Here is a 14,173-nt window from a genome sequence, read left to right as displayed (position 1 = left end):
TAGCATCCTGTCTTTTACATTCCCTAGTTCATTTTATATTTTCCCTCTAGCAACTTGTGTTAAATTGAGATAAGCTTTGAAGGCAACTGCAATTGACTATATATATATTTTTTTTTTAAAAAAGTAAATGCATTTAATATCTCATACAATAACAGTACTTGGCAACCGAATTAAAATCCTGTTGTTACACTGACAAATGACTGAAAATGCATTAGGCATGGGGGTTGGTGGCAGAAGGAAGTAATTTGTGATCAAGTCAAGGGATGGACACAATAAATGTGTATACTGCCTTATGTGAAGAATGTTTTCCCGGTACATACACACATTATATATATATGTAATAAATACACATTTTAATATTTAAATTGGAGGAGCATCTTCCACAATTTTGATTTATGAAATGAAGAATATTATTCCATAAATTCACTTCTCTGCTAAACAAAAAAAAAAACCATAAAGGGGTCCTTTATGTTATGTTTATGTAATTTCCACAATTTTGAGTACCAGACATGACTTGATAATGATCTGACCAAAACATTGATATTTTGACACCATACATTTAAGCATTGATAGATTTGTGGGAAATACCTTGAGTATTCTAATTATTATTGTCACAAATGCTTAAAAATCCCTGCCAATGTTAAACAGATGAGGCTGTATTATTATGTCACTATGCATTACAAAGGACCATAGAAAGACAACTGACTGACTTTTCTTATGCCCTGCTTCAGAGGGAACATACCAAGGTTGGCCCTTCCAAATCTATTATGAAGTCAATAGATTTATATGCAGCCTCTGTTGGTATGTATGTGTACTGGACAGGACTGGGAAGCACATGCTGGGGGTGCTGGGGTAGTAAGTTAAAATATTATTGAGGCTGCTATAGTACCAAGTCAATTCAACCGGCTTGCCCTTTAGGATGAGAGATTCTTATTTGTGTCAGAGAAATTATAAAATGTCTGAACTATTTTAATTTCTGTGTTGTAATTCTGTGAGTAAAATTAAAAACCACATCTTAAGTGGTAGTATCTCATCTGCTATAGGGGTATGTATAAAACATAGTAATTCTGCAATTTTAGGCATTGTCGATAACATGCACTTGGGGTACCCTCATAAATCACCCTTGTATGTATAAATTATCCATAACTATCAGTTATAAAAAGTATTAGATTGCCACTGGCCAATAATAAACACGCAGTAGGATGGAAGCAGCCGTACGCTACATTCTAACATTGCCCAGCTAGACTATTGTAGTACATGTCCACGTGTATCCAGCCGGTGGCCGCACACCAAAGCATTTTCCCAGTGTGCCATTGCTGGTATTATCGTAAAGCATATCACACAAATTAAAAACTGTGGGTACAAGTTTATTAGAAATCTAAAAGCCTATTGCAATATACATCAAGCATACAAATATGATATTACAAGACAATTATCTACAAATTATAGAATAGAATTCTAAGTTTACATACATAGTTTTCTATAAAAAAAAAAAAAAGTACATTTTGGTAAAAAAAATAAATAACATAGTTGGTCTAATTATAAAATGGAATGTAAGGAACATAAAAAGTACCTAAAAGAATGGCTCTAAAGAGACTATTATTCTATCAAGCTGCGTGTACTGCTATTTTCTGTGTAGCTTAATAATACTTCAATACATGTAATACATTAAATGGTAAATTATCAACACTGTTGCCTACTCTATGCAATGATTATTTGTTTTATGATAATCTGTTATGTACTTATTTGTTTTGTGCTCTTCATTGCTAAAAAAATATACTAATTCTATGGTAAACATATGTTGGTCTATATTTTATTAAATACATATGGCTTAGGTGTTTTGTGAAAAATAATCTTTATATGAAAATAGCTATTTTTTTTAATAACAAAATAGTTTGCTAACCATATAGACATATACTGTATGTAATATATTGTGTTGCATTGTTTTCTTTAATAATTGAATCTAACAAAAAGGTATTGGTACGACAATCCAGATATCGCATGCTCTGTGTTTGTCATCAAGAGGTAAGTTAATCATATTATTAGATTAAAACTAGCCTTTAGATTTCTATGGTTTAAGACTACGGGTGCTAGAGGATATAGTATTCTGTAGTAGAGATGGTATGGGTTCAAGTTGGGCAATGTCCTATTTGGCAAGAGTGGAGGTGTGTGGGCTGCAGCAGAACCAGCTTAAAATGGCTACACCTCTCCCTGGTATTTTGAAGACAAGTCTGACTTATGTCACAAGGCTTATCCATATCTATGGCTTATCCATATCTATAGAATCAGGACCAAAGGACTTACTAGTCACTTACCCAAAGCAAAACTGTGTAGCAAAATCCTAGTACCTACATATACGTCTCAATTCAATGCATATACCATCTAATCCAATCCATGCTGAATTCTACTTGCACTCTTTTATTAATGCCTTAAATGTTCTATTTGAAAGGCAAAATAGGTTTTAGTATATGTACCTATGGATAACTGAGAACTCCCACCCATTAAGCTGTCTTTTTTGGATACTGTAAGGTGTAGATGGATGAAAAGTTTCGATTGAACATCTATGTTTAGAACATAGATAACCTTCAAATATAACTAGTGGCGGCAGATGTACACTTCTAACTGAAAAGAAAAAGTAATGTGACATTTACTGATATTTTTGTAAATGAATAATAACAAAATAACTTACAAGTACGCCTTGTAGGTTTATTCAATGACAGCTATATATTATAAAATGCCTGATAACCTTGGGAATTGTTAATGCTTCCCGCAGCCTTTATTTGCAAGCGGTGTAACCGATCTACTAAGTCTGCTTGCTCTGCCATTGAATTGACGGGCACCTCCCTTCAGTGAACTAGGCACAGGGGTCACACTTTCATTCTTGACCTTTGATGTGGCTTCACTTGCACAAGTTCTTCCGGAAAGCGAGGCTTCCTTCCCAGCAGTTATAGCCTGTATACCCTGTTGTAAGACGCTAATGAATAATTCCGTGGACTGCTGATGTTGCTGAGACATGAACATCAGATTAGAGGCAATTTTTTCTAGAATTGCATTTTGCTGCACAAGAAGTTGTGAGTTTGTCCTTTCAGTGACAGTGATCTGTTTAAGAGATTTGCTTAAGTCTTTCACATGTCCGTTAAGTACATTGATCTTTCTTGACATTGTTTTCCTGAACTGGCTTTGTTCTGCATGTATGAAAGCAGCATGGTCTCTAATGCTACTATGTAGTCCATGAGGTATCTGCTCACTGGTGTACTGAGACAGCTCAGGTGGATCTTTGATGGACTCATCAGACGGCAATTTTAGCATATTCATGTAGTCTTTTTCCTTTGTTTTAGGGAGGTCTTCCTGGATTTTTAAGATAACATATTCCTCTGGTTTGGTGGCCTCAATATTACTTGCAAGAGGAGCCATATGTATTACAGCTGCGTCTTCCTCTTCTGTGTCTTGTTCGTCTTGATGAAAAACAGCCACAGTGTCTTTGGCAAGCGCTCCTAAACGAAGTAATTGAAATATATATGTGATTTAATCAAGCTTTCATTATTCTTTTTTATTTATAAAGTAATTTACTAGGAATAAACTCATTGGCAGTTCACTCATTTCCATGTATGTCCTGAAGGAACATAATTACATAAGCACAGTAAAACAACAAGTTAATTACAAAACCGATTGTTACAAAAATGTTCCAAGCTGCCTCTAATTTTCAACTATGTTCTAGGGATATAATTAAATAGACAGCCATGATAAAAAAAATATAACCAGATCTCAATAAAAAAAATTATTAGACAAAAAAATAACACAACCAAGGTACCGAATGTCATCAATTTCCATGTAATTATATAGGATTACAGACACATAGTACGAGAGAGTACTTTTAGTATGAAATATTAGAAAACCATCAACCCTATATTTGGTTATTTACAATTAAACTATTACTTGAAATTGAAAATGTTTGTACAAACAGGAGACAGATGGCATAATAGTCTTGAGGGGCCATTATTGCAGCCCCTATTAAAATAACAAATTTGTTCTAGAAAGTTTGGATGTCATCTTACTGATACTTTAATATATACAGCCACTTAAGATTATAACAGTGTTATAAAGATTGACAACAGAAAAACAAATAAGCATATAACCCATGTAGATATGTAAACGAGGGCTGACACTCCATGATGCAAATGCAAGCCATGGTGGATTGCACAACTCCGATCCTGGCTGTGAGATTCAGCTGCATGATTGTATTGACCTAACAGCATTTTATCTCGCTGCATATCCTTCTGAATGCCCATTCACAATAACATGCCCAGCAACCAACCATCAACTAAGGAATCAAAGTACTTGCCTTACAATGTCTGTTAATTTGGAAAAGCAGAAGAGTCTATTCAATTTCCAGTGTTCATTGAGCTCAGGTTGAAAATACTTCTCATCTCCTGTCTCATTCTCTCTCACTGCCCCAAATAGATTGTAAGCTCCCAAGAGCAGGCACCTCTTCTCCTTCTTAGTATCTTGTATATTGAGAATTTTAATGTTATCATGAATTGTCATTCTCCCCCATTATAATGGCCCTGCAGGCTGGTGTTATATCAACAAAATGTAATCTCAAACAAATCTAAAATCTTTGGACCTCGTATTATCATTAAAGCGGTAATATTGCAGTTGCTTGTGTTAAGATCTCTATTACTATCATCATTCTAACAGAACCCATTCAAACCCTATTGTGATATGTTGCTGTGCACAGCAGAAAGCCTGGGTCTTATCAAAGCCATATTTATAGCCATACTTTAAATACACGAAAGCTCCTCTCCTAACCATTGACCTTTAGATAGAAAATTTGAAGAAGAGAGAATTAGATTGATACTTTGATATTAGGCTGTAGTTCTTATAAAATATAAGATAAAATATAAGATACTATAAAATAAACATACACTGGTGACTTCATTTACTAACCAGAAAATAGAGGCAAATGTATTATAATGACGTTTTATGGTTATTCTGTTGGAGAAGTTGAGAGATGTGTCGAGTTAATTACTATTGTGTTAAATTTGCCGTCTTTAGTCTTCTTCTTTTGCAGATGTGCTAATCAGAAAAGCATTTCATACAAATACTTTAATTAGTACAAACTAATGAGTAGGCTATGGCTGCTAATAGTAACATGGGAAAAAGCCCAATCTCCTAGGGCACTTCTGAAGAGTAGCTATTGAGATGCATTCCTGGCATATAGGAGTAAATGTAGAAATGGGCACGGTCTCACAGCCTGGGCATAATCGGGTGATAAAAATGTTACTGTTAGTATATGTAGAAGAATATTTTATGTCACAATGGTTTACTTTTCCATAATTGCAATTTCTGTTGTGCTTAAGGGAATGGAATTGGATGCATCTGGCAATAGGCATTTTATATGTAATTGTTTTATTAGATAACATGAATCGCCAACCAAACTTTCTTTATTTTTCACAGCTGCTGAACTTCTAACTGAAAGATGATCAGGGAATCAAAACTCCTAGCTAATTAAATTAACCGTTTGGTTAAATAAAGCAAAACTTTATCATGAAATACTAAACAGATGGGACACCAATTTGTATGGGAGCCCCATAAGCACAGCTAAGTTGCATTCAGGCCAGTGGGTTGAAGAGGATGGTTTGACACAACATTGATTTTTTATCTTATACTGTTCCTCTGCTATTGCCCTTCTAGAAACAATGACAAGCAAGTTGGATACACGGTGTAAGCAAGCAAGATCGACAAATAAAAGGTATAACTTCCTCTGCTACATAGTAATTTTCACCTCTCTTTCTCTGACGCCAATAATAGTTCTTTTCTTACTTTTATTACACTGTTTAAATTATGACGTCAGAAGAAAATATGACTTTTGTCTGCTTATTTTCATACCCTTAATGACAGTTGCCTATTCCTGCTTTGAATAGGTTTGGTGGCTGAATGTGTTATTTGGAGCAATTTATAACCTACTAGGTATGCATCATTTGTATTATTATCTAAATATAAGCATTGTGAAATCCTGCATCATTAATGCACTGGGATAAGAATAATTTGTGAAGTACGTATGTAAGTGTCACACAGTGTAACTCGCTTCATAAGCTCCTTCACATACAAAAGACTGATTCCTGGCTCGTGTTTTTAAATTAAAAATGATGTTCTCAGTTTTCATTAAGTGCCATTTAATTTGAGATTTATTTTGGCATTTAATTAAAATGGAATGTATGTTTATCCTTTAAAGGAACAGTCTAAATGTCCCAACACAGCGTCACCAATGAAATCAGTGGGAGAGTTTTTTGAGCCTCATTGTATTTTTTAGTGTGGGGGGGCTATCTTTTTTTTGGGGGCTATCTATATATTTCAGGAACTAAATTAAAAAATCTGCAAATCCAGGTTGCACCATATATCAACTAAGTTTAAAGAACAATCCTAGCGCAAACTGGAAAAAAAAAGAGCAAACACCAGAAGCATTCCCTTAATTGTTAGGGTGATTGCACTATTTTTACCTGTTTATACCAAAATGATGGTAAGATTGTGGTTACCCTATAAATTAATATATAATTACCAATTTCAAATGCAGTTATGAGTAGAATAACATTTATATTATTGAAGGGTTTTTCAGAAGTTCTTCAGAAGTCAGTAGAGTTCTTGTTCCATTTGAAGGGAATATACAAAGTCAACGTTTCCTTCTTATACAAATAAACAAACCAAATATATGTTGGCTGTCAAAAATTAATGATTAAAGACAGTATATTATTTAGTGTTTGTTCCATGGCAAAAGATTCAAAGGCAGATAATAATCCAGGCTTCAGGATTCATGTTTTATTTAGTCATTTCGTTGTTTCGGGGAAATAAATATTGAAAACAATTCCACAATTCAAGCCGTGAAAGTCATTCAGACATCTCCAGCTAAGAAATATTGGGCACCGCAAAACCATAGCATGAAAATAATGGTCGACTACACACAAAATAGAGTTGTGCGGTACCCTGTACCATTGTTATTGTAAAGCAAACTCTTGGCGTTAAATAATACATTACATGGTCATGTATCTATTTTTCTAGAATAGGTATTACAATATAAATTTCCAACTGACTAGGGACAGAATACAGATCATCTTTGTGTTTTAAGCCTCAATTATTTGTAAAAGCAATCTGTCTTACAATGGATTCTGCAATATAGATATATAATTAGTCTAAACAATGTCAACTGCACTGCGCTTAGTATAATTTACAATGTGCCTTAAAATGGACCAGTCACTGGTTACAATCGCTCTTTAAACTTTACTGTAACCTTTTTCTTTTTCGCTAAACACTTTCTTATTATCTTTTGCACACAAGAGGGTCAAGTTACAGTTTATGTTATCACAACACCCATATTATGTGTTTTTATTAGTTTCATTAGTTGGCAAGGAAAAAAGAAAAAGAAAAGAGGAAAATGGAATGCAGAGATTTTGTTCTAACTATATCATGCAGTTAATACAGTGCAGGAATTTAAGCATGCATGGGATTGGCATCCGGCTAAACTGAATCCAAGACGAGACCAAGGACGTGAGGTTTGACATTTTTTTTTACAGAAGATTTACTGAATGTTTATCTGCCATCAAATTCTGTTTCTATGTGTGATATCAAATCTTTCATTGAATCAGCTGTAAAAGGTAATCATTTAACATATATAAGCATCATATATATATATATATATATATATATATATATATATATATATATATATATATATATATAAGCATCACACATATATAAGCATCACATGTACAGGAATAATGACCACCACTGGCAACAAATGTATACTATAACATACAAACTCCAACCCTGACTTGCTATAAAGACTTTTCACAACCATGGCCTATGATTTATATCAGGGTACAATATATCATATCCATATATAAGGTTGTGCATTTATAAGACTTGTTTTATGAATGTGTCACTTAAGTAGATAGAAAAAAATAAATAAAAGAAACAGAATAAAGCACCATATTAATACATACTGATTTTGGCAATTGGAAAGATGGAATTCAATGATGCTCCTAAAGCACGTGTAACGTTATCTTTTTCAGTGTTGGCCCAATAAAAGGTAACAACTTAACAACAGTAAATTAATATACATACCGTGTTTCCCCGATAGTAAGACACCCCCGATTGTAAGACGTATCGGGGGTTTCAGAGGGGTCGGCTAATATAAGCCGTACCCCGAAAGTAAGACATATGTCTTACTTTCGGGGAAACACGGGGGATTTGCCGGGTCCGCCACTCTAAGGGGCCGGGAAGTCCCCACCAAGGCCGGCCTTACGTGTCTGCGGCCGCACAGGATTTAAATTAAAACATCGGGGTTTTTTTTTAACTTTATTTAACAACCTCCATGTTAAATAAAGTTTTTTTAACTTTATTTAACATGGAGGATGTTAAATAAAGTTGAAAAAAAACCCCGATGTTTTTATTTAAACCCTGTGCGGCCGCAGACCCCTAAGGCCGGCCCCTTAGAGCAGGGCCGACCTTTGGGGTGTGCGACCGCACAGGGCGCCACACTCCAGGGGGTGCCAACCTGCGGCACCCGGCACCCCTCCAGAGACGGACAGTAATGTCCGCCGCTGGAGGAGCAGGCTCGCAAGGGAGCGGTATCGGAGGTCTTTAACAGACCTCCGGCTCCCTTGAGTGATTTTAAGCCGGGTTCAACCCGGCTTAAAATCACTCAAGGGAGCCGGAGGTCTGTTAATGACCTCCGATACCGCTCCCTTGTGATCTGCGCGGCAACAGCTGTTGTGCGCCGGGGTTTCTTGTCAGATCCCGGCGCACAACACTGAAGCCGCGCCCACCGCTGTCCGTGCCCTCTGACCCGGAAGGAGACAAGAACTGAAGAAGAGGAGCGAAGAGGAGGAAAAGAAGCTGAAAGAAGAAAGGAAAGGTAGGAAAGCATTAAGTGAGAGTGGATTGGTGTATATGTGTGTGTGGATTGGTGTATGTGTGTGTGGATTGGTGTATATGTGTGTGGATTGGTGTATATGTGTGTGGATTGGTATATGTGTGTGGATTAGTGTATATGTGTGTGGATTAGTGTATATGTGTGTGGATTAGTGTATATGTGTGTGGATTAGTGTATATGTGTGTGGATTTGTGTATACGTGTGGATTGGTGTATATGTGTGTGGATTGGTATACGTGTGGATTGGTAGGTGTGTTGATTGGTAAGTGTGTGAGAGTGATGGGTGTTATGCTGTACCATTTCCAATGTCTTTTTCATGATCTAATTATGCTCTAAAAGTACATCATAACTCCCATCACTCTCAATTTTTTCCCAATATAAGACATACCCCGAAAGTAAGACATAGTGGGGCTTTTAGGGATAAAAAGAAAGTAAGACACTGTCTTACTTTCGGGGAAACACGGTAGTTATTAAAAAAATATCAGAATGACACACTTTGGTCCGCCACTCCTCCAACGCCTTTCTTTTGATTATACCAAGTGGTGGTCACAGTTCTAGATCTTCAGGAAGAACAAGCTTTGCCTATGTCCTTCATGCACACCATACTTCCCAGTTTGTTTAGAGACCAGTAAATTACTTGGCATTATTCCAGAGAATCAAATGCTCTCAATGTCGCTATTTCTCTGAATGCAGGAGCTACTGTAAGGAGTAGATCGTGTGATAGAATCCAGGGTTCCCAAAAGTGGACCCAAAGTTAAATGAATAGAATGGAAGAATGGAAGAGTAATTGCAATACCATGAGCCTCTCATCTGTCCATCGGTTTGTATTTCTTATGTAACTAAAATTACTTGTATGGTATCATTATTAAAAGGTTTTTAACCTTTCAGGTGTGCTGAATAATTTTTCATGACACTTTAATATCTAGTAACCGAGCAACTTTCCTTGCTTTGTTTTTTTTTTTTTTTTTTTTTTTAATTCTTCAAGTTACTACTCTGGAAGGACTATGACCATCAGTGATCAACTAGGACAATATTTACCTACTTCAGTTCTTTTGTTGGATGTGGATTACCCTCATTTATAAATGAACATTTACTAAACTCATTCACTATAATTAACACATCGACTAACCAATGAATCCGGATACTTTATTTAGTGTGAAAAGACTATTTTTTGTGCTTGAGTTACATTTTAAGGTATTGACATCTCATATAATGAATCTAATTGCAGTAAGTGATTCAAGCTGGATTCTAAGGGGTAGGTTTTGAATTTAGAACCATCTCATCTAGAGTGGAAGGGATTGCTGCCAGGATCTAACAACTTACTTAAGCTCCTTCTCCGGGCACATAGAGAAGAGGAGAGCAAAAGATGAATAAGTGCGTTAAACGTGGATCCACATACAGCTTTCAAACCTGCAGCACAGTACAAAATTAAATATACAAAGCATTTTCATGCAAGGACATTTCAGTATAACTATCTTTTTACTAATATAGCAACGAGGAGAGATAAGCATGGATGTTTGCTAATCCCCGTTTGAGACCAATGTTCAGTTATTATAGGCTGTGTGGGAGTACATTATCATCCAGCGGGGAGGAGGGAACGTCATGTCCATGGTCGCTGGACACCTGTGAATTGTTTTTTTGTATAGTATTTTGTTTCAAGAAAACGGAAAGATTTATTTTCGGTCACTGAAAGACAGATGCAGAAAATGTATAAAGTATTGTTTCACTGGATACTTTTTAATTTCTAGAAAATAAGGACTTCAAGTGAGGAAAAAGGGACAGATGCATTAGAAAGTATGTCCATCTTTACCAGGAAGAAACAAGTACCTGGGAACTCCTCTTAAGTTTTATCACCCATATAAAATTAAAAGACAGGTTTAAAAAAAGTGTAATTTTCTTTTTTAAGTTATTACAAAGTATAATGTTTCTGGTAGCTGCATTCTAGCCATTTATATGTGTTCTAGCTCTAGTTGTGTTGGCCAAATCTACTTGGGGAACATCCTGACTCTCGTCTTACTGCCTGGAGTAAAGAATTCAAGGTTCAGTTTAAATCATCCAGCCAAATACTCTGATTAAAACAAGTCTGTGAACGAGTGGCCCTCATTAACTACAATGGCAGCCTCCAGGTCTGCAGAGCAGTTTATGGAAACAAAAAGAGATACAATATTTTTTGTCAATACTAACCTACAAATAAAGACTTTATTTTTTGGTCATTTTTTTCTTCCATGGTAATCCAATTGGTAGATTAAGTTTACATTTTACTAAATCTGTATCTGTTTCACACACTTGGGATGTGTTATACAACCAGGGATGAATATGGTCCCATTAGTACAATATTTATCATTCAAATTAGTTCCATAGAGGTTTTAGGTCTATGATGCCTGTATTCATGTTTGTGGAAGAACCATGCAGAACAATTGGAAAGAAAACAGGTCTTCAATTGTTATATTAACAAAATAGATTGAAGATAATAGAGAAGCTTCAAAAAAGCAATATTTTTTTCTGGTAAAGTGTGAGAGATTAGTATGCATCTATCCTTTTAAACATATGCCCAAGTGCATTGGGAACTAGATTAATAGTAGAGGTGTTACATGATTATTCCCCATTTGTATATGTCCTGAGCAAATTGACCTAGGCAAATTGATTATGAAGTAGATTAAATGCTGTCAAATACAAAGCACTGCCACAGGTCTATACTGTATAAATCTCAGAGGATTGCGAGAAGAAAATCTATTGTATCGATCAAAATCAAGAAATATAGTACATACTCAGGATATATAAACCCATGCTTCCAACATGTTACAATGGTAAAGATGCTATATACCATTAACTATGGATTAATGATGTGACAAATTTCTGTTAAAATGTAGTAGTGACTGGCCACGAACAAATCACTTTTTTCTACAATTTTCATATAGTTCAAAGGTTCACATTAAACAAATAATTTGTAGAATTGTTTAACAATTTAAATTAATAGGCTGTTCATTGGTTAAGGGTATACACACATAAGGTGTTATGAAAATGTGTTGAGTTTAGCTGACTGAATATACAATCCTTGGTCAGACTGTTTCCCCATACATGTTCTTAATGACACTTTTATACAAATTCTAATATTGCCTTTTATTAGAACAGCCTATAAAGCAAGGTAACCCAAAATCAGTCTCTGCATCGACAAATACATCAGCTTCTTCCTACAAAGTCTTAATAGCCTCCATGTTTCCAAAATGAAACCAAAGCATGAGCCTAACATTTGCAAATTCACTACAAAGCTTTTAACAACAACAAAATTGGAACCCAGCTGGTCTTGGATTTTGGACCAAATCAAATATTGTAGAAGATGTGTAAACCACACCGAGTCTGGAATGGGGAGATTGAATGGGGCCATCAAAATACTGCACAAACAGCAGAAATGACAATGTCTTTAGCAGTTACCAATAAGCACTCTTTGTCCCTCAAGGTCTAGAGTTTGGCACACAAACACAGGATAGAAATCCCAGAATGAGTACAACCAGCTCAATTCAAATGTGTTCAAGCAGGAATTTGTGAGTTCCTTGTCTGTTGGCATCCATAAGGCCTGGTGTTCAAGTTTCCCAATATAGGCATTTTGGAAAAATCTAGCTTTAAAGAGTTGACCACATGCTATTTTGATGTGGAACTTTCGATTTTGCTTCTAATTGGCCAAAGACATCCACTGATTATACCAGGTACTTTCTATAAATATACCATCACACCAACTGAACCCTTACAAAAGTCCTGTATCACTTTGTGAATGATTAATGAGAACAATGTCATTAAAGTCATGAAAAAGTGGTCACAGCTAATAAATACCAGAGGTATTGCTGGCCAATAACGATTTTTTACGTTTCACATTTTACTCGTAAAAGAAAATGCCCCAGTCTCCTGTGTAGTTTTGCACCTAGGTTTTATTCTTGGAATTCAATGGTAAAATGTGATTTGCTCACAGATGATCTTCGTTTTATATTTGTTTCATTCGTGTTAAGCAAGAAAATATATGCACTCGAAGAAACACCGACAGAAATAAATACATCTAATAAACAAGTCATTTGCATATTAGATGTGATCCGATTCTAAACGATTCCCACATGCTTCTGTCGGTGTTCCTATTTTGCAACACATTATAATTAAAAGACCAGAAAAATAAAAAAGGTAATAATATATAGTGATACAAATATGTGATTTAATTTTTAATTACAAAATGTCACGTGAACAAGTGTACGTTTATTCTGCTACACAAGGAATAATAAAAACAGGATTCATTTTTGTTGCTTTTGTAACCTTTTTTTGCCAATCTTACATTAAAAATTCTAAGTTGCCGGGAAAATAATTTAGCAGATAACACACAAAGGCCAGACCAAAAATGTTGAACAGTCTGTTTTATTACCTTATGTAATAAAGATTTTTTTTTTTTTTAGCGTTTTTAAACTTTTTTTGTACAACATACATTAATTTGTGAATCAGATGTTAAGGGATTTGGAGATGAAGAAAAAAAAAAACTGGGTAACATTACAATATTTTACAATAGTACATGATTATGAGTCTGAATTTGTTCAGTCTATCGGTGTATAGCAAGGGTGGACAGCAAAGGCACACAGAGGTTTTATGAACCCAGGACTGGATGCAAAATAAAAAAAACACCAAAATAATAAATAAAAAAATGAAAAAATTATTAAACATACTGAGGTATGATTAGCAGGTAGATGGATATATTCTTTCCCGCATGTTGAGGGATGTTTCTCATGTTGAGACTTGACTATTGTAGTGGTTTGTGTATTGGGGAGAATCTGGAAGATTTATGTGTATGTGTTATAATGTTATAATAAAGGGTTTAGTATTCAAATCTAACTAATAGTGTTTTATTAATATGGTTAAATAAGGCACTGCATGTATTTGGACACAAGGCATGATCAGCTTTTTGAGTTATATTTAAAATGTTCCATGCCAGACAGTCGTTACAAGTTACTGATATCATGGAACATGCAGCTCTACGTCATCCATTAAAGAGACTAGATTTTAAGTATGCTCCACATTCTCACTTTAAACATTGGTTAGATGACAGAATCATTTTAGATGTGGCCTTAGCACAGGACTCTTGGGTCTTTACAAACTTTAAGGACATGGTGTGTAGTGCCATCTTAAAAAAAAAAATAAAAAAAATATATATATATATATATATATATATATATATATATATAAATTTTGAAATAGAAAATTATTTTTAACTTTC

At 35.0% G+C, this 14,173-nt stretch overlaps 1 protein-coding gene across 1 annotated transcript in view; it reads right to left on the bottom strand.

Annotated features, from left to right (window-relative positions):
• Positions 1–2,347: 2,347 nt before the first annotated feature.
• Positions 2,348–14,173, bottom strand: part of SEMA6A (semaphorin 6A) — a 102,611-nt gene continuing 90,785 nt past the window's right edge. The window contains exon 20 of the mRNA XM_053474186.1: positions 2,348–3,494. Within this exon, the coding sequence (XP_053330161.1) occupies positions 2,758–3,494 (737 nt within the window). The 3' untranslated portion in view covers positions 2,348–2,757. The remainder of the gene's footprint in view (positions 3,495–14,173) is intronic.

Source organism: Spea bombifrons, chromosome 1, assembly GCF_027358695.1.
Source record: "Spea bombifrons isolate aSpeBom1 chromosome 1, aSpeBom1.2.pri, whole genome shotgun sequence".
NCBI classification, from domain to species: Eukaryota; Metazoa; Chordata; class Amphibia; order Anura; family Pelobatidae; genus Spea; species Spea bombifrons.
The sequence above is the reverse complement of the archived record's forward strand: the minus strand, read 5'-3'. Positions and strand labels throughout refer to the sequence as shown.